Source organism: Rhipicephalus microplus, chromosome 3 (assembly GCF_043290135.1).
Source record: "Rhipicephalus microplus isolate Deutch F79 chromosome 3, USDA_Rmic, whole genome shotgun sequence".
Taxonomy (NCBI): domain Eukaryota; kingdom Metazoa; phylum Arthropoda; class Arachnida; order Ixodida; family Ixodidae; genus Rhipicephalus; species Rhipicephalus microplus.
In genome coordinates, this window is record NC_134702.1 from 202,244,346 (window position 1) to 202,268,225 (window position 23,880).

A 23,880-nucleotide genomic window follows, 5' to 3' on the forward strand; every position below is an offset into this window, starting at 1 on the left:
TTCCGTACTAAAGTTCATATCAATGGCCGGTATTAGAAAATGTGTTCGAAACATTAGAAATTAGACTTAGTGACTTATTCTTACTCAAATTTAGACATAGTGGAATTTGGCTGGGGAATTCGATGAATTCGTATCTTCCGCGGTTTCACATCAGAGATTCTACTGTACGTTTAGACGAATGCCTCAAATTCATTTATAATAAAATGTGGTAGGTTCGAAAAGCCTGGAGTGGATTGAGCTGCTTTTTTGTCAATGCGGCCAGATCACATACAGAAAGTTTGATTTCCGAATGATTTACCTGACAACCTTACAAACGGAAGAAACGGTCAAAATCCGGCAGTCTCCCGGCCAATCCGGGAGACTTGGCAGGTATAAATCACCTTGATTGATTGATTTGTGGGGTTTAACGTCCCAAAACCACCACATTTCTGCCTCCATCGGAAATGCAGCCGCCACAGCCGGGATTCAATCCCGTGACCTGCGGGTCAGCAGCCGAGTACCTTAGCCACTAGACCACCGCGGCGGGGCATATGAGTCACCTTGCAGAAATATACAAATTACTTATTGATTGATTTCATATGTGGGGTTTAACGTCTTAAAACCACCATATGGTTATGAGAGACGCCGTAGTGGAGGGCTCCGGAAATTTCGATCACTGGGGTTCTTTAACGTCCACCCAAATCAGAGCACACAGGCCTACAACATTTTCGCCTCCATTACAAGTGTCTTATTCATCAATAGAAAAAGCACAAGGCTCGTAATAAAGGCAGCATTTTAATGACTGCATATTCATTGCTTTTTTTACAGCACGTTGAATGCCATAGTTTTGAAAATGGCCATGCAGTGGTCGTACAGAAGGCATAAAAGATATATTTCAAAAATTTTAAAACCAAAATAATTAAAGTTTACTTGCGATGTCTTGCACTCCGAACTCTTAACTTCATGCTGTAGAAAAGAATTTTAAGTTCTATCTGCATCTACCCATGATAGCAACCAATAAATTGCAGTAAATGTCTTGCTTGGCGTGCAAAATTAGTATTCAGAAAGAATGGAGAAAACAAATGTGGCATTTAATTGTGGAGAAGCACCAATGTGTGTGCACATGTGCACTCGCAGAACATTAGTTAGCTACAATCAGAAGACCCTAAGGCAGTGAAACGCAAGAGTGGTATCACTGAATATGTTGGTTTAGTGTCAACACTGGCAAAAGATTCGGTGACCTACGTGTTTTTAAATTGGTGTTACACCTGAACTATAGTAGATAATGAGAGTAATTGAGTAATTCCAAAAGTAATGTTCTTGAAAAACTGATTCTTCAATGAATTTTTTGGTGTAGAGACCAGTGCTCCCTTAAGGGGTATTCACACAGGGGACAGATCCTCGGGTAATAAAGCGGAGCACGGTGAGGTCACATTCCCCAAAAATGTCCCCAGCTTAGGCAGACAAGGCGAACAATAGAGAGACCAGTGTTCCCAGATTACTTTGGTGGCTCGCGCCCGTTTCACCAGCTGCCGACGACGAAATGGTCGTATTCTCAAATAACGTCGTGGGTATTATAAGCTGGCAGAATTTTAGCACATTTGATTGAGCTCTTAACTTATTACTGAGTATTTGCAAACGCGTGTGCGACCTGAAAGTCGGGCAACACTGAAGCACTTGTGAGCCGTGAGGTAACAAGCATTTGGCTGTGCGAGCATCTGCATTCCAGCGAACGACATTTTTCTATGATCAGCAGTGCGCGAGAGAACATAGAGATTTCTTCTGCTTGGCACAGAAAGTGAACGATCTGCAGTTGCTCAAACCAGCAGCAGACAACAGCACCACACCTTGCTGTATGTGAAGCCACAGGCGTCATAGCAAAATGGCAGTTGCTGCAGGGGGCTGAGATTTGCAGCTGGTGATATCTAGGGCCTGTTATACTCAGAAATACCTTTTACAGCAAAAGCTGTTATGAGAGCAGAACAGGAGTCATCTGCAGCGCTGTAGTTGTCCGCCGGTGTCCAAAACCAGTATATCAAGAAATGAGAAAAAAACTAAATAAAAAACACCAAGGACACAATGGGATTCGAACCAGAGTCTGCTGCATGCCAGCCCAGGATTCTACCAATGAGGCACGCCGGGTCTTGTAACTCGTTTCCTAACTGGCCTTATAGGCAGGTTTGATGTCAGGAAAGGAATCTCACTATTATGAGTAATAAGGTGTTTTAGAACATCAAAGGAACAACCAGACATCACACTATGTGAATTGCATAATGATTGGGTCGTCCAATGTTCCAACTCATTACAAAAGCTTGTTCTTGATCACTTATTACATGTGGCGCATACCCACTTCAGGCATAATTCATCATCGTCCGCCACTGCATAAAAAATTTGCACAAAATTTCTTGCAAGTATGTAGTGGATAACATGTTTCTCCAAATAGTTAGAAAGGATAGCATAGTAAACACCAGTCTACTACACAAAAATTATCATTACTTATGGCGCAGTGTGCACCCAGCAAGTCTGCTTGCAGCAGTTACCCAAAAAATGATCAGAAAAGGCTTTGAAAGTCCGCTCTTCCAGCTTTCGTTGCGACAGTGCTGCGCGTTTCACACAGTCCTGGCAGTTCTTTTTTTATATCTGCATAGGCATAATAGACCCTCTACTTAAAGATTTCGCTGATAATTGCAAATTGTTGGGTGACCGTTTCATGGCCTCTAAGTCATGGCCTCTAACAGGTACATGGCAAATATCTCAAATGCAAAGAAATCTTAGACAAGGGCATTTCCTCAGTGCACCTTATGATATTTAAGTACAGTGTGCTTTATTAAAGAATATATTGATCAAATAAGCAGATAAATAGTTTTTAGACTTCACTTGTCTCATGTCCTGTACTGAAAGGCGATGCAGGTACAGCACTGCATCGAATAAATGTAGCTTCGTGCCTGGTTAGCCAAGACAACAAGCTTTGCATAAATCTAATATCAAGAAGTTTTTTTTTGCTTTTACCATGATAAATGACGCCTGAAAGGAACACATGCTTTCTTTGCATTGCAGAAAGCCTTTTTTTCAAGCACAGATGCAACAAAAGTGCCAAATTTTATGCACGTCTGAACAGCGAGCTTAGATATCAATGCAACATTGGCTTTTCATGGGAATATTCAATATCTTAAGAGTTGTTCCCGCAGTTTTGCGGTGAAATCTGGATCGGGCATTGGCACACTGCATCCAAAGTTTTCGAATCGGACTGGTGCTGACCGCCGCTTCAAATTATCCGCTCAAGATTATATTGCAATATGCCTTGGAATTCAAAGGTGTCTTCATTAGTTGCAATGGGGTTTTGTGTTTTTTATCAGCAGCCCGAAAAAAAACTTAAAGAATTAAGGCTCAAATTCTTATAGTACAATCAAACCTAGGTACTATGAGGAGCGCCGCTATATCTTGAATTATAACGCACAATCAAGCAAATTTAATATGCTTGTTTTGATTATTAGCATTAACATATACAAGACTAAGGTGAATACTGGATTTAAGGTATTGTCATGTTATGTGTGGCCCGGGTAAAATGCACAGCTGCATGGCATTTCAGATCAGTCAAGTGCACCTTGCAGATTTCAAATGTGACCCAAACTGAAGACATGTGTGCAATAGCCTACAAGATGGGAAAAAAAAGCAGGCGGTGCACTGATTTGTAAAATTTTATTTGTTTTCTTCACAGCGAGAAATACATTACAATTTTTACATTTTTTCATGCTCCTCACCTAAACCACCTTTGCATATAATACATTTATGCCCCCCGTGACATGCCCCGCCACACAACACCTACACTCAAGAAAAATGCTTCATTTCCGAGCACGTCTCTATACTGGCATGATCACCAAGACACTAATTTGAATACAATCAACATGCAACAACGTTTAAAAGTTTCTTCGAATCATTTAGCCTCGGCCAACACAAGGTACCAGTCTTAATGATACAGCCATGGTCCCTGAAGGGCACACCTCAGTAAGTGTGATGCAAGGACTGCGGCTGACGATGTGAGGTGATCACTCGAGCAGCTCATCTCCTTCCTGGATTTCCTTGAGGCTGATGACCTCCAGCTGACCACGACCTCTGCTCTCCTTGCTCACAAGCTCGTCCACTTGCCTGAAGTTGCCCGGGTCTGTCAGGAGCACCTACGCAACCAGTGCATGCACGCGAGATGACTGGCACACACTATTCTGGCTGCAGTCCCTACATGTCCGTACCTCATCTGCAGTTAAAAATGCTGTGCGTAGTACTTAATAAACACGCATGCTGCTTAATGATGGAATCTCTCCCTTTATTTCAAGCGCTTTCGTCGGGGCGAGAAGAGAGAATGCAATTGCAGCATGCAGCAAATCTTTGAGACTCCGCTCATACTGGACAGATTCTAAAAATTTTTGCGACCGTTAATTCACAAGGCAATAAGCTTCTTTAGCGAGTCTATTTCTTGAAAAACTGTTGCAGAGTCCCTTTAAATGAACATATTATCCTCAAATGAATTGATCATTTTTCAAGATTAAAAGCTTGTTTTGCCGGCTTATAGACACTAGCTGTATTGAATAATGTTATGTATTTTACAGGTTATCACTTGCATCCGTCTCAAAATCAAATCCTGCCACTTCTAAGAGTTGTCTCAACTTTTTTTTAATGGAAAAAGGAAAGAAAGGTCTTGCATAGAGGCCTTGTTCACAAAAATATTGTGCAGGTTAGTTAGGTCATGATAAGTACACTTGTCTTTCTTTATACATCATATATTCTATTCAAAGAAATTAATGGACCAAAATCACTTTTCACTGTGAATACGCTTCGAACCTAAAATTCACTATTCGCACAAGCCTAGATTTTAGCCATTTCACCTGATCTAAGTTGCAGCACTAGCTTCATTAGCATTTTAGATACTTGTCCTGTCGAATTATTTGATTAGGTGTTATTTGATTAAATTTGAAACTCAAACATTTGCAGACCCCTAAAAACACAAATGCGTTATACATGCCTGTCACATTACGTCATTAGAACAGCCAATGTGCCAATCGTTGGCCACTATTGTACCAAACCAGCCAGACAAGCGGCCCTCAGCTTATACAATTTCCAGATTGATTACTACCGAAGTGTGACAAACCATGAGCAACAGTGCTCAGCCAACACATCCACTGGGAATATACGCTCAGCACACAAAGCCATAGCGGGTCTGCAGGTCGTGAGAGTTTAATGGTGCACACATTAAGTACAATTTTTATGCTTCAAGTTTGTCTTGCTATTCATAGATCATTAGAGTGTGAACGTGACATGCAACATCATTTTAAAAGGGACACTAAAGGCAAATATTAAGTCTATGTTGATTGCTGAAATAGCAGTCCAGAAACCTTGTAGTGCTACTTTTGCGCCAAGAAAGTGCTTATTTTGAAATAAAATCACGTTTTAGTGCTCCGCATCGCGTTGGCGCAGTTCAAATCTCCCGTCTGAAAGTGTCCGTTTGATGTCACCGTTGCTATCCACAATGTTGCCCGGCTCTACTGCGCAGCCCCTGACACTAGTAGCAGCAGAGCGAAAGTAGTGGGATCCACAGCAGCAAGAACGGCCACTGAACAATTTTCTGCCATCTCAGAGGCCACGATTCTGCTTGTTTGGTTCAACCAAGCTGTGCTAATTACAATGGCTAAATTACAATCGGTCGTGCCGCTTCGCAGGAAATCGAAAGGAAAGATGGTGCTGCAGCCCGTATTCACGTCGTGCGCTTGAAGCAGGAGCATTGGGAAGGCTGCGTATCGGCGCATTTCGTTACTCTATTTCACTTTTTTTTTTGCTAGCGTGGTTACACATTTTGCATGTAGTAGCTTGTTGATATCTGATGGTACTATGATGTGAACAGATTGCAGAAGCTGGCACAGATGTAGAATGGTCTCAACTAAATGCAATCAGCGAGATATTAGTTTTTTGCAATCTTCATTGGTCTATTAAGCTCTTAATGAAAAAGAATGTGTGGATCAACACAACACACTTTATTGTAGACTCGTTCAAACACAAACAAAAAGATGTAGATGCAGCTGCATAGGTTAGAAAGCAGCCATGTGGCCCCATTGATCATGTTACACGGCTAAGTTTCAGATGTCTTTTTCTCTCGCCCAAGTATGACTGTGTTGTTTCCCCGCAGATCTTTGAGGAGGCTTTCCCCAAGATCCTTACATGAAACATATTTTTTCTTTTGTGCATTTCGCTGACTTTTTGAAATGGATATTACTGTACCAGTGACCACGTACCTTTTGTTGCCGATGGCAAACAAATTCTTCAGGAGTTCCAGCCCCTGAGCACACAGAGAGTCTACCCGCCCAAGCAGTGAGGCAGGGTCATCACATGCATCGTGTGCAGTGTCTGCACTCCTTTCACAAACACTTCTTGCTTCACCGTGCTTTCTTCTTGTGTGAAAACAACCAACTTCCTGGCAAACAAGATGCTTTCATCTTTTCTGGATTCACACACGCTGTAACCAACAATTAGAGGAGATACACTGAACGTATGCTTTCCCCAGGAAGGCGACAATAAGTCGAGATTTTCAAACTGCATATACGAATCGATTTATGAATATGTGGGCTTTAACGTCCCAAAACCACCATATGATTGTGAGAAACGCCGCAGTGGAGGGCTCCAGAAATTTCTACCACCTGGGGTTCTTTACCGTGCATCCAAATCTGAGCAAATGGGCCTACAGCATTTCTGCCTCCATCGGGAACACAGCCGCCACAGCCGGGGGCTTGTACGAATCACTGTCAAAGTCCACATTATTGATAGCGTTCTCAGCATATACTTGGTGACGCGCCAGTTTACTGTGCACGTTTCTTCTTCGGTGGGGCGTGCTTTTCAGACTTTGTAAAGCACTTTCTTTCCGGTGGTAGCCTCTTTGAGCAATAGGCAGGAAGATTCGGGTACTGAGTTGAAACTGCTTCCACAAGCAGTGCAGGCCTGGTTCTGTCAATGCGGATGAGCTCACCATTCACAGTGTGCTCGAAATATCTAAAAATGAAACCATCGTTGAAGTGGAGTTTGCACACTGCACAATTTTCTTCCGGTGTGAGTAACAGCACGTTTCCTCTGTGCAAGCAAGGCTATGCCCTTCGCTACACCAAACAAGAACATTTTAATCTTATTAAACTTGCATCCTGTTGTACACCTAGGCACGAAACAGTAACTCTGCGTCAGTAGCATGACTACAAAAAACGGGGCGGGGGGGGGGGGAACTATGCATGCAGATCTGTAAAATTAACCGCACGCACATGGCACTGAACGAAAAGAAACGGCGTGCGTTTTGGTGTGGTGAAGCTTCAGTGACGTGAATGTGGGAGAGAGCTCCCCCACGTGGTTCCCTCTCCTCAGGCTTCAGCGCCTCCCATAGGAGCCGCTTGCCGTTCGTCACATTTTCTCATTCTAGCCACTGTAGCTAAATGGCACCACCTATCCAGCCTAACCCGGAGAGAAGAAAATTTTTGAACCACTCGCACCCTTCCCTGTAGTAACACCAGGCCATTCTTTCCTTTCACAGAAACGAACAAGCAGCATTTTATTACATCTCTTGATACATGGAAGGTTCTTTTTTTATTGGTGCAAGTTTGAATACTAGAAATTGATTGTGGTCGATCGCTCTGACCATCATCGATATCATTTTCAAACTATTCCACTCGTGGGTCCCACCCATCATGCGGTACATTTAGCTTGATTTCTCGGTAAGTAGGGCACTGCTTTTAATATTGCCCTGATCGACATTGTCATACATTGAGCTGTCACTCTGACATGAATTGCCTTTAGTGTCGCATTAAATCTCAAGTACAACACGAGCTTTTTTTTCTAAAACAATCAATTATGTGGATCAATGGGGATTAAAGAAAACCAGCTGCACTTGCTCAAACTGCTCTAACACCCTAAAAGGCCTCTCTTGCAACAATTGCAGGCTAGCTAATTGTGCTTGCACTGAGATTCGCTAGCCTCTTGATCAGCTGGATCACAGAGCAACTGGCCAGGAAAGTCTGTCTTGAGTTCAAAGCCTTGGCCAGAACAAACTCTTGGTCAAGGAGGAAGCATTCTTTCCAAGAAATCCATATGAATTTTAATCTAGCTTTGTACTATAACACGGCAGGTAACATTTTTTCACCTTAATTGAATTTCCAGAGCTGATTTGCCATTAAGTCATGCTAACACATGACAAAGTAGTGTGTGTGCATGTAACTGACAGATAGTAAGTGGATATTTGAACGATAGCAAGTAGAAAACTGATTACTACGCTAAAGCTGTGCACTGCAGCTTTTTGTGTAGGAGAAAAAAAAGAGGATGACCGTGGCACAATTTTGTCAAATTACCATCTACATCAAATACGCTAATAACGACGCACTGACCATCTCGAGTGTGCCCGTGTCTCCGTGAATGGTGGCCATCTCGACAGATGAGGCGAGTGCTTCCAGGCGTGGTCGCACGTTCTTGCCATGGGGCAACACCACGCGTAGCTTCATCTGTGACCGCTCCAGAGGCATCACTTCCTTCAGCTGACGGATGGCCTCTAGAGCCTGTAGAAGGACGGTTAAGTGAGTTAAGTTCTATTACGGCACGTTTTCACTAGAATATTCTTTCAAGCTTGACACCGAACAAGAACAGGGAAGAAGGTAACTTGCTGAAAGCAAGTGTGTTCGAATCTGTCTACAATGACCATCACAGACATGGAGAATACATTTGATACGAGCCAAGCATTCAAACGTTAGTAAATAAGCACGATGGAGCCAATAAAATAAGAAAACAGTTACTGCTTTCTAAAGAAATTGGTAAGCTTACCTTGATTCTTCAATGCCAACAATATAAAACCAGCTTTTAGACTGATCAAACCACAGAGTTTCGTACAACAATTGTCTCAGGGGAATTCGACACTCGTGTCTACACTGGCTATTTCAGCGGTGCTTGTACTCCCATGGGCACAGGCTTCGAATCTGCATCAGATGGATCACGTTCTTGAGATTCGCGACGCTTGTTGACCGTGTGTAAAACAGATGGATCACGTTCTTGACATTTGCAACGCTTGTTGGCCGCGTGTAGAACAAGGTGATATACAGCACCCGTGCAACATCCCAAATCAAATTTGGAGCAATTTTCGGAGAGCACAACGTTACTTCTGGGGCACTTAAATCCGACTTTGGAGAAGGTTATGGGTAACAAAAAAAAACAATTTTTTTATCATGACAGACCAAATTTGGAGCAGTATGAAAGGAACGCTTATGTTTCGAAAAAAATTTATCTACAAAACGTTCAACCTACCCAAATTCTGCAGAATGAAGATGAGCAATGCTATTTCAGTAAAAGGTACTATTCTGAATTACCCTCCTGAACAGACGAGTCCACATTAGCATTTGCTGCACCTGCCGAATCTTTTGACCGACTCTACAAATTCATATGCGGCACTGCCAAGCTGGTTACCTTGGAGTTCGAGAGATTCGCAAAACTAAGCAGTAGGGGTGATGAAAATAAAATTGGCACACAAGTTTTTATTGCGATATGAATTATATAGACACTCTCAACTGGATTTTGCCGCCGGCGTCGGCGTCACTGACCGTATAGGTATACGTCCCTATATATACGAAAATGCAAGAAAAAAAAAAAACAGAAAAAGACTTCAGCACACGGAATCAAACATGGGTCCTCTCAATCGTGAGTGCGAGGCTTTAACCACTGAGCAACCAAGGAGCACGTCCTTCACCGTTCAAACGGCAAGCTATATCTACCACTTACCGCTGCTCACGGGCATCTGAGGGTAGTATCATCGTGTTTTCAGCATTACCAGCGAGATGGCGCAATGAGCGCGCCACGCCACATTGCACGGCGGCGTGCGGTCTAATCTTACACGCACACTTTGCCCCACTTAGAGGAGGGGAAAGACGCTCCCTTGTGACCTTATCTCTAGGTGGGGAGGAGGAAAGGATCGTACGTCTTAGCTGGCCTCTGGCTTTACCTGGAACAATTATGTTGTAGTTACCGGGTGCACAAAGGTCACTGCAATCATTGCAGTCTCCTGTTGTGAAAAGTGCACGCTTTTCAGAAACGAAGTAACAACTGAAACGCTTATTCCCGTGCATCTCTACCTGTGAGTATGTTTTGCGCGTCATTTGCACGTGAGAAACGTGGGGCACATTTGGAGTTGCATTCCATTCTGCGTGCGATCTTTCAATTTGTTGCTATTGTGTTCATTGCTTCGCATTTGTGGCGAAGCTGCGACTTTTTTTCCTTAGAGCACCAGAAATTCCAATTGCTGCTCCAAATTATTGCCAGTAACCTTTTTACACGTCAGTGATCATAAGTTATACTCGCAATTATGCAGCGCATACACGCTTGAATAATTGAACAAAATGTGATGTGTTGTGTGACTAGCGCTAACAGCTCCTTCCAAATCATAAGACTTCTCTGCTGAACAGTGGTGTACTGCAGTGAAGGCGGCTTAAACAGCGTTTTGCGCGAATTAGAACAAGGTGAAGCAATTCTCGAACCGCTACACCCCCACCTCTTGTTTCACGGTGGGGTAAGGTTTAGCACACAACTTCTTGGCTCACTTGCCACGCGTGTAGAACCAGGTAAAGTAACAACGACATGCGCTCGTTGGACTGGCGATGGCGTTGGATATCTATTGCCGAGATGGCGCAACTTCAAGCCAGAAAAATGTTTTATGCACCACGGCTATGGCAATGATGGCATTCACAGCACGTCGACGATGTTCCCATTTGCCGACTAGAATATTCATACTTCCCACGAAGCATTTGTGGCTACGGCAATGATTTTTTATTTTTTCAGCTTGAAGTTCTGTCGTCCCACCGATAGATATTCGCTGTGGTCAGTGGACCGATGGGTGCGCGGCATTGTAACTTCATCTTATACTTTTACTGATCGATTGCACCTCAGGAATGTCGTCACCAAACGAGTAAACAACTTGCACTGTGGTTTAGGATTAGGGTCTGCACACTTGGTTTGAATGATGATGCAAAGTGCAGGTGGCCAATGTGGCCTCCATTCCTCAGTGAAATTAGAGCACCTGGGATAATTTTGTGGCTAGTCGGGCATTTTGGCATAATTCAAGCAAATTTCAAGGTTTTGGCACAGCTCGCCACAACAATGGGGAATGGTATCAAATTGGCACAGTTGTTGCACCCCTGTATGAAGTTATATTTAATTGCAAATTGCTTCAGTCTTTTGTACATAATACTTAATGCAAAAGGTTTCTAGAACAGTGGAGTAGAAGTGAAACCTGGGCAAATTTAACCACAAAGATGCGCATTACTTTGCTGTCATGTTCCAGATTTGGCATCAAAATATAATGAATTATTTCTTACAACACTTGAAAACAAACATGCTTGTTGTTTCCTCGAAAATACACATATCTATTTATGGAAATAACAGTACAGTATTAAGTGAGAGACACTAAACGTTTTGTCTGCTCCGGTGCCAGGCGAGTCTGTCCAAGGAGTCTGCCCTGCTCTGATGCACCTCATTTCATTGCGACGCTGAGTGAGAGGAGCGTGACAGTGCATCTACTTAGTTTCACTGTTGTTTTCGAATCGATTTAAATGAGTTTTCGCAGGGCACACTTTTGAAGAAACATGAACTCAATACAGTATTTCGCACTGGCATGGAACACTACATATGCGCAGTGGTGAGTGGACGACGCTTTACTTAAGCTGTCAAATACGACTTGTAAAGCTCAAACATTGCACGAAATCAAAAGACCTAGCAGTTTGTAACCCCAGTGAACAACAAAGGCACTGCAACAAAGGCACAGCAGCCCACTATCCACGCTGCACAAAGAACAAAACAAACTGCAGAAAAAGGTTCGTAGACAGTTCGCTAGCTAACGCTGTCCAATCCAAAGCCTGTACTTCCCGTCATTCCTATGGGGGTACAACGATTACAGCACAAGATTCCTCTCTAGGTATTATTGTATGAAACTATGGTTCAAATTGAACAAGTGGTGTTTGAACAAGTGGCTGCTCAGCAAGGGGAACCATTAGACTTTTATACAAATTTCTCAAAGATTCTGAACAGCTGGAGCAGTATTACTGTTACCTTGCAAGATATAAAACAGCAATGCAGGAAAACAACATAAAAACAGTGAGTGACACAAGAATATCAGTTATTTTCAGTCAGCTCTCATTCATTTGGTCAAATAATTTTGAATCGCAATTGAAAATAATATATATATATATATATCTGTATGTACAGCCGAACCCAAAAGTGCAGTGATAAATGGTCATTATATCAGTAGATCATATATAAACCCACCCATAAGAATGTACACTTAGTGACCAAACAGTTTTCTTTCTGTATATTTTTATTAAAAAGTGCAGACAACGCCACCGCTGACAAGTTGGACCTTTTCGCCTCACTTGTCGCCTAACGATGACTGTATGCTCACGAGTGAATTCAACCACGTTTGCAATGAACTCCCGCCGTTCCGCTAAAGCGTGGTATCACAACGTCCAACCAATCAACCCTGGCTACTTGGGTCATGATGACGATGATTACTTAGGTGTAGCACGTCGCTTACTCAGCTTTCGCCGTAGCATGACAGTTTGCTAGCAGTCCAATTATGTGTGCACATTTGTGCGTTCTGCAAACATGCTTCACTCGAGATGTGGCTCGGTGTGGCAAGCAGGCTGTTTTACAGAACAAAGAATTTTGTGAGAAACGCACGCAAACGGCCTCGCACGATGCGGCGGCTGCGAACTTGCGAATGGCAGCATGACACGCTTGTACCACGGTCACTGTGCTGAGCAGCTATCTGCAGATTACTGTGGTAAGGTTGCGGGTGATGTGTCGAAAACTCGAAATGGCACGTTCATCGCCACCAACCACCTCGTCATCACTTTTTTTTTATGCTTATCTATTAAGGCACTGCCGCAACCGCGCGGAAGTCATCACTAATCAACCGGTCTTTGCCATTACCGAAAGATGGAAAACATTTAAAGGCCCATGGTGGCGTCAGAGTTGAGCGTCACAGTGAACTTTTATGGGACAAAAGTTATCGCTCCTTGCATTTATGGCTTCTCAGGATTGAAGGCATTGTTGGTTAATCGTCGGCAGTCGGAGATGCCGAGAACAGCGTCAAAAGTTTGCTGTGCGAAAGCCGACTGCAAGTATCACAATGCCTCTTACTCCTTTTTTCGCCACTTCCGTTCTGCCACTGAAGAAACGTATGGAAAATGAACGACCTTGCTTGCAATGTCTGAAATCTGCGAGCGGTGCTCGTCGCAGTTCGTGATAACTTCGTCACAAGGAAACTGCAGGAGAGCACAAGCAAGCGCGCACCTATCACATGCTTTAGAGTGCTTGGTTTTTTATTTTTCAACTTTATTCTTTTGCTTCGTATGCGCTATACTTTTACTGCTACCGTGTTCATTGTAAATGTAGGAGGCTTTGATAAATATTCGCTGTATGTGGACTCAGTTTCAAAGGGTAGCATAGCAAACGTGCACCAAATACGGTCGTTATAATCGATTGATAGTTATACCTAGGATCATTATAAGAGGGTTCAAATGTATATATCAACTGTTATAAAACCTTACCATATTTGTCATGCAAAATATATATTTTTTAATTGAAGGGAGGCATATGCAAATATAATTGTTTTGAATCAGAAGCAACTTCCACTAGCAGAAGGAATTGACTTTTGATAGAATGCAAGTAATAATAATATATGCTAGGTTTTAAAATAAACTTATTAATCATATTCACTAGAACAGCCAGTATAACAAGCATTTACAGTTGAATTATGCTGAATCGATGTGAGAGTAATACCTTTACTTTGATTTGAGGTGAGACAGCGCAGCAGTGCGTAATTTCTCTGAATAGGTGTATTCACGGTACAGCACCCCTTCATCACAGCGAAACCACCTTTAAAAAGGGATTACATGCGGACAGATATTTGCGATTTTAGCATACCTCGAAATGTTTTCTATAATTCAAATATAGACTGAAGCAAACCAGAATACTGCAATATTCATTCAAATATTTCAGCTGCTACATTATTCACAAAAGCCTAGTTTAACATATACAGTAAAAGCTTGTTAACTCTGATTTCACGTGACTAGAAAAAGTGTCCGAGTGTCCCGAATATAAAACTGTCAAAAGCATCAAGAAAACAATAAATATATGTTGAACACATCAATGCACTTTCATTTTGTTGATGCAGATGTAAATCCAGTAATTATTTTGCACCACAGCAGAGCTAAGATGAGATTTTCATCATTCGCAACTTTGTTCACAGTACGAATGCATTTTGACTGACCTCAATGTCTTAACTCAAAACCTGCTCCGAACCCATACCAGACTACCCATCAACAAGGCAACTGTACGTGGCAACCGCACCTTTCCGAAAGCCTTTGGCCATTTCAACTGCCCGCGAAAGCCATTTTGATTCGTTAGGGTTGCACTTCTGTGGCACTTTGGAGTTGGCGCACTCTGAGGTCTGCCCGATTAACAGGGTTGCTGTCGAATAAGACTAAGTTAACAAAATTTTGCCGGTATTAAACAATGCATACATTGACCGGGAGTAGAGAACACCTATAAAAGATATAATTTTCCTAGTTAACGAGTGTCGAATTGACAAGATTTCTCTGTAGCATATTTTCCAGTTGTATAAGAAAGTGCCACCCACCTGCTGCTTGGTGTTCTTGTTGGGCCGCACCGAGAAGTGTGCCTCCTTCATGGACCTCTCGACAATGCTGACAGGGTAGGGCCTTTTGGTCTCCGGGTTGATGCACATGTCGGCCACCAGGGTGGCAATGTCCCGAAAGCTAGATTCCAGCTGGCTGTGGCGTTCCTTCTCGGAGACCTGGAGCTCGCCCTTGGTCAGGATCTGGAGGTCGATTGATGGGCAGTGGGTTAGACAGCAAACAAAATGCAATTTCACTCTAGCTAAACTTTCTATACGTAAGCAGTACGCGCTACTAAAATACCAACGTAGTTTCATCGTGGGTGGTTTCGCATTGAATACGCAGTGATGACATCTGCAAGTTGAATTTGGACAAATGCTCTGTGCTGTGTGCCAAACGTACACTGCGCAGAATTTGCTGGTCGTTTTTGGTAGGGTTGTGTGAATGGTGAAATGTCATCTCAAACAAAAACCAATAGTGCCAAATAGTGGCCATAAATACCAAAGGCTTTGCCTGTGGATGGGTCGATCACTTATGAAACAGCCACCATTCCCATCAACAGCAGCATTCCCGAGGGTTAACAGTGGCGATCTATTAGGAGCTTACAGATCGTTGAGGACAGAGCTTCTCTTTGACTACTATAGCCATTTCGCTCATTGTTTTTTTTTTTACAACCAAATGCTATTTACTGCCATACTAAATGCTATTTACTGTCGTACTTCATCGTTGTGTTTCAACATCAGGAGTTCAACATCAAAACTTCCAGCACTGACTCACAGCAGCGATTAACAGAGCTGCTATTCCTTATTTTGATAAACTAAAGAGGCTCGCAAGTTTCTGCATATCCTGAACAGGTGGGGAGAAATTGGTGTATGCTATAAAAACTAAATTAACACTTAGCTCCATAGTTATTATGAGATGAAACAGCAGAAATACTGGCCAGCAGAAACCGAGAATCCAATAATAGTAATGTCTGGGGTTTAAGATATCAAAACCACCATATGATCAGGCAGGCCATGGTGTAGGGATCAGGGAATTTCGATCATCTTGTGTTCTTTCATCTGCGCTGACATCCCGCAGTACACAGTCCCCTAATACCGTATTCACTCGCATACTTTGAGCACTTCTTTTGGGGGGATTTTGGGGCTCCAAGAAGAGGTTGTGTAAATTACACGGGGATTTTGTGAATGCATACAACATAAAGTTCAATGGTCCAAACGCGCACAGTATACACATTAAAAAAATTATTTTAAGCATAAACAAACTCTATTAGTTAATTAAACAAAATTAGCACATACTTTAACCAGTCAGATCCTGTCATGCACAATCTAATTGGATTCACTGATAAAAAGTTCCACTTGCGAATCATCGCGGCCGCTGTCACGTCTTTCCAAAAGCGCATAGTCCTCGTTCCAATGAGCGTGTTCGCATGCCCCATTTTCATGAAGCTGTTCTCCACAATGCTTGGAGAAACTAGGTCCTATGACAGGACGATACCGAAGGACCTAAGCGTTCGCACATAATTGAAAATGCCTGCTTCAAAGACAAAAAAACTTGTATTAGCAAGCAAACACTCATCTGCTTTCTCTCATACTGATCGGCACACGTTGAAGTTCACGCAGAAGTGCTTGGCGGCACAGTTCCAGTTTTTTTTTTTTGCAAACTTTAAAACAGCGAGCTTCAATTTTGCTGTACATACAGGGTGTTTTTTCCTAAGCAATACAGACTTTTCCTTAAAAGACTAATAGGCAGGCAGGCCCTTGTCTTCGTAGCCAATTTCTAGGCTGAGCAGAAACATTTTGCCACAAATTAGATCACTTAAAAATGATTAATAAAAATATCTCAAATAACTCTTTATTATCAATTTTAGGGTGGTTTTTTATAAGGCAAAGTTATTCCAGGTCACAAAATATGGCAAGCACAGTTTTAAAAAATTGAAAATATAACGTGCGACTTTAGAGATCGTTGAGTTTCTATACCGCGCTACTAGATTTAATTAAATTATTTTTGTCAATCATTCCTGAGTGATCTAATTTGTGGCAATATCTTTCTGCTTGGACCTAGAAATTGACTGTGAAGACGACAGGTGTTCAACTATTATAGCTAAAAAAAATCTGCCTTGATTAAAAAAAAAACACCCTGTATAATATAACATAGCCCATCGCAAAAAAACAGTAAACACACGACCGATGGATGGCCTTTTAAAATTAATCAAGCGCTCGTTGCAGCGCGGACGCAGAGAACGAGGGGAACTGTTGGCGTGACAGGCGCTCGCACGCCTCCATAGCAGAAAGCCGCCTGTGCCATGACACGAGCATACATTCTCATGGTAGAGATGGGGAGATAGAGGGAGGTCGAGGGAGGCAAATGCTCGAGCAGTCCAGCGTCCTAGTACGGGGGAACGCCTAGGAAGAAAGCTTCGCATTCGCAGCCTGTTTGATAGCGCTCGCCAGTTCGGCGAGGCACGTGCACAGCGCACGCATTCAAAGCCTCCAATGGTCGAAAGTATCTTTGTGCGCGTGCCAGTGAGCTCACCCGGGCGTGTCGAGGAGCGTAACTTTTGCAAGTAAATTTTTTTTTTCATAAAGCTGGCAAAATATTAGGGGTGCACAAATTATGTGAGTAAATATGGTATTTTGTGTCATTTCATTGCAACTGCAACTGCTGGGATTGAACAGTGCTAAGCTTGTGCAAATGTCAACCTTTGGTTCGAAGTCAAATCAAAGCAAATGGTAATATGTATCAAGTACTTTTGAAGCATATTCAAATACTAGCACACCTTTAACAGTAATAAAGTGCAAGTTAAAAGCAGGACATTATATTTTAAATTTGCTTTACTTAGCCCTTATAAAGCCATACAATACATTTATAAACTAAAAAAAAGAGCAAACATGGAATAAATAATCTGTGCGCAGGTAACATTCCAGCTCATCTCCGAAGTAGGACCTCACGGCTGCCTACCCTCTAACACGTAGTTTCACGGCATAGAAGCCTCACATGACAGTGAAACCACCTTTACAGGTGATTCTGATGAGGCAAAATCCTACCACTCATTTGTTTTGAATACATTGAAATTTCGTGGTGTAAAATAATTCGTTAAGAACAAACATGCAATTAAAAGTCAAGCCACATTATCTGATAACATATCAAATTTGATACTGAAGCAAGCATTCACACAGCACTAAAGTCGTATACAACTTGAGAGGTACATGACATTTTCTTCACATGTGCAGATGCCCACAAGTGCAGATGCCCAATGGGTGCACACTCCAGCCAGACGTCATGATTAAGGCAGCCAGTGACTTCACCTCTGGCAAACATTGGCGAGAGGATAAGTGAGACTATTACTTCTGTCGCAGAGGCAATCGGCTGCTGTGCTTTGGTCATCTAGGCGTCGCTTCTCGAGACTTGTGAAATTGTACCCGACTGTAGATTTTTTGTGTTCGTACTGCCCTTTCAATGGTGTGACATGGAAACTTCAACGTTTTTAATGGTTCCACGATATGTACCGACTATGACACTAAGACTGACACAGTACTATCCACGTCATCTCTTCTTTGATGAGGTCACTGTCAGATGTTACTGCTTAACAGGGCAAAGAGGCAAAGCATAAAGCTTGTGCACTCTGTAGGTTCGTCGAGAGCAGCGACTGCTGTGCTGAACCACACTGTCAACTTGATACGCAAGGCAAATAATATCCATGGTTCAAGGCCCCGTATGCACCAGTTTATTAAGAGGGACACTCCAGTGGAGGGCTCCAAAAATTTCGACCATCTAGTGTTTATTAGAGTGCACAGACACGACACAGCACACTGGCTTCTAGCATATCGCTCTAACGAAATCGCTCAATCTAGCTCTATCGAAATGCAAATACCGTGGTTGGGACTGAGACCATGCACTTCTGGTCAGCAGCTGAGTTCGGTAACCGCTACTCCACTGCAGTGGACACACAAGATTAATGCAGACCCAACACAGTGGACGAAGTGCACCAAAACACGCAGGTAGTTCTGAAAGATACATGCCGGTGATCCACATGTGTCGCCGCCTCTTGGGGAGTGTAAAACAAGGCAGCTAAATACTTCACAATACCACACACACTGCAGCTGCTGATGTGCACGTATTTGTGCCGCCAAATTTTTTTTTCGTAATGTAGCTACCACAGCATCCAAAGACTACAAGTTCCTTTTTCAACAACATTGTATGAATGGACATAGTGTAAAATTTTAAAATAATAAAGGACAGAGTACTTGCACAGCACATAATGCCAACACATTTAAGCTAGATTGCACTGGCCTACAAAAGCCAGAGAAGAGGAAAGGTTTGCCATCTACTGGATACCAAAGCTTTCCTACTTGGCCAATGAAAAGGTCTTATAATACTGAATGAAAGAAACAACTGTACATTTAAGGGCTCATTTTCATTGTTAGACACAACAGACTCCTTAATATCATAAGTGAAGTGATCTCCATAAGTTGACAAAACTGGAAAGTGTTCACTACATTATTGGCCTTTAAGCAGCACCCACTCATGAAATGTGTGCCTTGTAGTTAGAGCACATGGCACACATTCTGCAGCATGGCCTCTGAAATAATCAAAGAATGGCCAGTGCAGCCAAATCTCTGATGTCGGGTCTGCCACCATACTGATTCTCCACGTTATGGCCATTGCTAGCAAGTGGTATCAACTGCACTTTGATGCTGGCAGTATAGAGATACTAATGTTTACAAACCAGCCAAGTATGATCACTCTTCCATTTTTTTTGCCTCTTAAAAAAAGTTCCAATGGCACCATAACAATTTTTTTAAAGCAACTTATACAGCAACATTACACTAAAGAAAACAAATCAACTTTGCACACGTACAGTAGAGACGGGAGAACATCAACAAGCTGCAGTACCTCTTTACAAATCTTGGTCTGGTCGTCTGTACCAAAGCACTTGATGAGATCCTCTTTCTTGGCTGCTTGGCCCTTGGAGACGTTCGTGTACACAGTGTGCATCTGGAGAACTTCGTCAATGTCTTTCTCCCTGCGATGAAGAGCGTACAGGAACAAAACCCTGCTCGTCAGTGAAAAGCTCTAATCATACGCATCAAATGACACTATGCTACCAACCCTACTCAACTGATTTGTGCGGGGGCCATTCAAAAAGTGGACTACGCCTGATCAAACTGAATGTTAATATTCCAGAAAGAACACTTGAGTAAAGAACTAAAAAAACTGAAACATGGTTTGCTAAGTCTACTTGGTGAAAAAAGAAAAAGGGCTTATGTTGAGCATGTGTGAGTGTGTTCTACTGCTTGCCACCATAAGTGATTTTCTGGATGTTCAAAAAACCATGGAGCTTGTAATGGGGGTCTCAAACATGTGGATGTTTTGATAGCAGCACGCGGCCCACACATGACAGCCTTTGTCCCACACTTTTTATATCAATATCTGACTGTTTGCGACATTTATAAATGTCGCTAAATTTCCTTGCCTGCCATAATTAATAACACTTTCTTCGGGCAAGCTAGAGGGTTGGTCTTAAGCATACTTTTTTCATGAAGCACCCCATGCAGCCACTTTCTGTTAAAACATAACCGAGGGGCAAAAAATCTATACTGGAGTATTGGCGCTCAGATTTTAAGTTATTGTGGAGATCAGCATAGAATGTTTCTCGAATACTGACTCCAAATCCCCTTCAGAAGTGACCCATATGTATGACATGTCGTAAATGCCTTGGAAAATTATCTGACATTTTGTTCAATTGCAGCACTGCCAACTTCTTCACTGTCCTGGCCCTTTGTAGAAATAAATTATTTGACTGAAGCCCGGTGTCTAATGCAAGTTTAAGATCCCCGTTGTAACTGAATAACTGCTACCTAAAACGCTGACAGTAAACACTGATAGCATATCAAAATGTAGTGAAGTGTTTATTAAATTGGAAATGTGTTATTGCAGAGCACCACACATTCTAAATGTCTGCATACTTGACAAGACAAGCCAAACACGAACACATGAGAAAAATTATATTTTTATATCAAATTGAACAAAGCATACTTTCCATATTGCCGCGACAGGTTGGCCACGTTCAAGTAACCCGCCGCAATTATCGTGGCACGAGCACTAGCAAGACCCGGCTGGCATGCGCCACGCGTTCGTGCACTCAGGCAACGAGAAAGAGGAAGATGGTTGAATCTTTGCAACTCGGCTACACGGACTCGACGACCATAGTCATTAGACTCGTGGACACAACTTCGCCCTCATAAAGACGCTTGTCTGCCTGTCTGCATCAGCATCGCTACAATATTTAAGCAAGACATCCTAAAGGCTGCCTGGAGTTCAGAAGAAAAAAAAAAAACAAAAAGAAACAGTAGAGCTTAGAGTTTATTACAATTAGAATACCATTCTAAACTATGCACCTCGTTGAGTGGGGTCTTCGTAAATACTAAATTGAAAGGTGATCACACCTGATGCACCAACACAACGGCAGTAATCAAATTTAACACCAGCACCCCCCCCCCCCCCCATAATGATCATGCCTGTAGTGAGCTGCCTTAGCGATACGAGACACAGGGGCCTAGTGCATCAATTCAAAAGAAAGAGGGAAGAAAAACTGATGTGAGTTTTCAATAATAAATTTTTCTTGCTTATTAAAGAAAATAAACTTATAAGCTGTCCGAAGGCAAAGTTGGCTGGTACGATTTTTTTTTTCTCAGTGAGTGGTGTGTGTGCATAAAAAGCGACCCTCTTCTAGAGCAGAATCACTTGGAAATGTCCTGGATTTTACACATCGAATGTTCTCTCTGTAGTCTCCAATAAATCCTGTTATCGCCTATATTCAAATGCAAACAAATATTCTGCATCATCAAATAGTACAACTCAAGCTGGACACAAATGAAACTGCAAAACCTACATTATTTTAATCCGATATTCAGATTACACACGCACATATCCCGTTCAGCACAGTGTGTACATTCACGTGACAAGGTGTGGAAGCTTGTCACGCTCCAAGTCTTACTTCAACTTGGGACAGTGTCCACATTTGCACAATCTTACGAGAGAAAAAGTATAGCTCATTTAACTTCATCGTGCTGCGTATTGCTGCAGAAGACACTCGCATGTTTGATGAGTCATTGATGTAGCCCACTCCATGAGCAACACAAAAGTTACAACTCATAACAAATAGCCCATGTATTTTAGGCCTGTCAGTTGTTTCCACGCAGAAGTAGAACAGACTGAATCCATTAAAAATGGATTAGTACACGCTGACTAAGACTAATTACTGAAACATGCACAATTTAACCATTACCCCTTTCTCTTTATGCATCAGAATGTCAAGTGCCATGGATGATTGATTGATGTGTGGGGTTTAACGTCTCAAAACCACTATATGATTATGAGAGACGCCGTAGTGGAAGGCTCTGGAAATTTCGACCACCTGGGGTTCTTTAACGTGCACCAAAATCTAAGCACACGGGCCTACAACATTTCCGCCTCCATCGGAAATGCAGCAGCCGCAGCCGGGACTCGAACCCGCGACCTGCGGGTCAGCATCCGAGTACCTTAGCCACTAGACCACCGCGGCGGGGCTCAAGTGCCATGGAATGAAGTGGTGCAATTTTGGCACATTTAGAAACAATCCACCATAATTCCAACCTAAATGTGTCATACGCACACTCTGATAATCATTTCAAGCCCTTACACAACATTAGTTTAATGCAAAAGCTTACGAAACATCGGCAAGGTTCTGCCATAAAGCTGTGACATGCTAACGGTTCTGACACGTAAAACATGTTAAAGCTCTAAAAAACTGGCCATATACCTCTTGTCGTTTCATTTCTAAACTCTGTGAAAGAAAAGACTGGCGTGAACAGACAACAAAACGCCTGTCTCGCTTATAAAATACTAGTGGCAAAACCACAAGTAACTCAATCTGGTATGACAGTTACGCAGCGTGCTAAAGTTGCCTCGCTTTGGCGCAAACAGACGGCACTTGAGCGAACGTCTTCTAAGGACAGAAGAGAAGGTACTTACACGCCGTTCCTCCAAGCCACAACCTTGTTCTTGTAGCAGGCAATCTCGAAGCGCTTACCGCCCTTCTTCATGCGAACCACGGCGACGTTAGTCAACCGTATCTGGTTGGTGGGCGTAAATATCGACATTTTGGGCCTTTACCTAAAGTCGGATATGTTTAAACCAAAACGATATCGGGCTATCATACACTGTGGGAGCCCGAACAGGAGCTGTTACTCAAAAACTTGCTTGAAAGTGCTCCAAAATTTTGCATTCCTTCGGCTTGCCGTACTTCGACTGCAGCACAGAACACCTACCTGACCATGACCTACTACACTCCTGACCTGTTCAGATAGCGGGGTTCCTATGGGAGCGCGTGTCCCCGCTCTCGTTCAATCGCTCGCCGTAGGTGGCGCTACCTATAACCTGTTCGTCTGTTTCTTTACGGTTGTTTTGTAGGCGCTGGTATAAGAATGCCTGCATTCTGTAGTGAACTGGCGGCATATATGTGACTATTTCTTCCCATACATTGCTGGTTAAGCAAGGTGTTCAGAGCGCTTGAGTATTTATAGCACACTGGTTGACAAACGTGGGAACCCGTAGATTTACACGATGTAGGGCAGCCTATGCGTGGTAGCGTGCATTTTATTGCAAAAAAATTCTGAATGTCTTTTAGTATTATTATTTCTGAATAATTCTAAATTTTGGATCATAAATACGCACTACGAGTGCTTTGTTGGTCAAAATTTGACCACAAAGAGTGAAGATGACGTCAGCGAGCAGGTGCTGACTAGCGCCACGCCGCTCGTAGGTGACGGCCCTAGCGGCAGAAGGTATGAACTAGAACGTGGGCGCTTGAAGAGGTGCTCTCTGGGCAGGTCAGGAGTGTAGTAGGTCATGTACCTGACTGCAGCCCCAACCACGACCAGACGAGAAACCTCTGCTAGCTGCGATGTCGATTGAACTGGTTGAGCGTTGCAAACTTGGTTTCGGGTAAGGTTGGTTAGCTAAAAGTTTGTACTCGTCAAGTTCAAAAACTCGTCAGAATTAGGCAATAAAACAACGCAAAAACATTTATGATTTCACAGCGAAAATGTTGTAAACTTGGTAGTTGTGCCACTTTACTTGTAATTTAAATACTTGCTGTTTTAGTATCATTGCTTAGTAGCGACACCTTCTCATAAACACGAGGAAGCGAAAGTTGAGAAGTTTACAT

General features: G+C 42.7%; 1 protein-coding gene across 1 annotated transcript; it reads right to left on the reverse strand.

The window, feature by feature from the left end:
* Positions 1 to 3,661: 3,661 nt before the first annotated feature.
* Positions 3,662 to 22,970, reverse strand: LOC119169824 (SBDS ribosome maturation factor). The gene is made up of 5 exons (XM_075890680.1): positions 22,686 to 22,970; positions 19,566 to 19,695; positions 14,672 to 14,872; positions 8,385 to 8,552; positions 3,662 to 4,154 (listed from the first exon to the last, which is right to left on the reverse strand). The coding sequence occupies exons 1-5, from the start codon at positions 22,811 to 22,813 to the stop codon at positions 4,026 to 4,028; spliced, it is 756 nt and encodes a 251-aa protein (XP_075746795.1). The 5' UTR covers positions 22,814 to 22,970; the 3' UTR covers positions 3,662 to 4,025.
* Positions 22,971 to 23,880: the final 910 nt, after the last annotated feature.

What these genes read in the sequence shown, in the direction of transcription:
- LOC119169824 (XM_075890680.1), bottom strand. Translation starts at nt 22,813, where the DNA reads ATGTCGATATTTACGCCCACCAACCAGATACGGTTGACTAACGTCGCC. An exon ending in AGACCAAGATTTGTAAAGAG is followed by an intron (nt 14,873 to 19,565) that starts GTACTGCAGCTT and finishes ATCGACCTCCAG; the next exon opens with ATCCTGACCAAGGGCGAGCT. An exon ending in ACACGGGCACACTCGAGATG is followed by an intron (nt 4,155 to 8,384) that starts GTCAGTGCGTCG and finishes CTGGTTGCGTAG; the next exon opens with GTGCTCCTGACAGACCCGGG.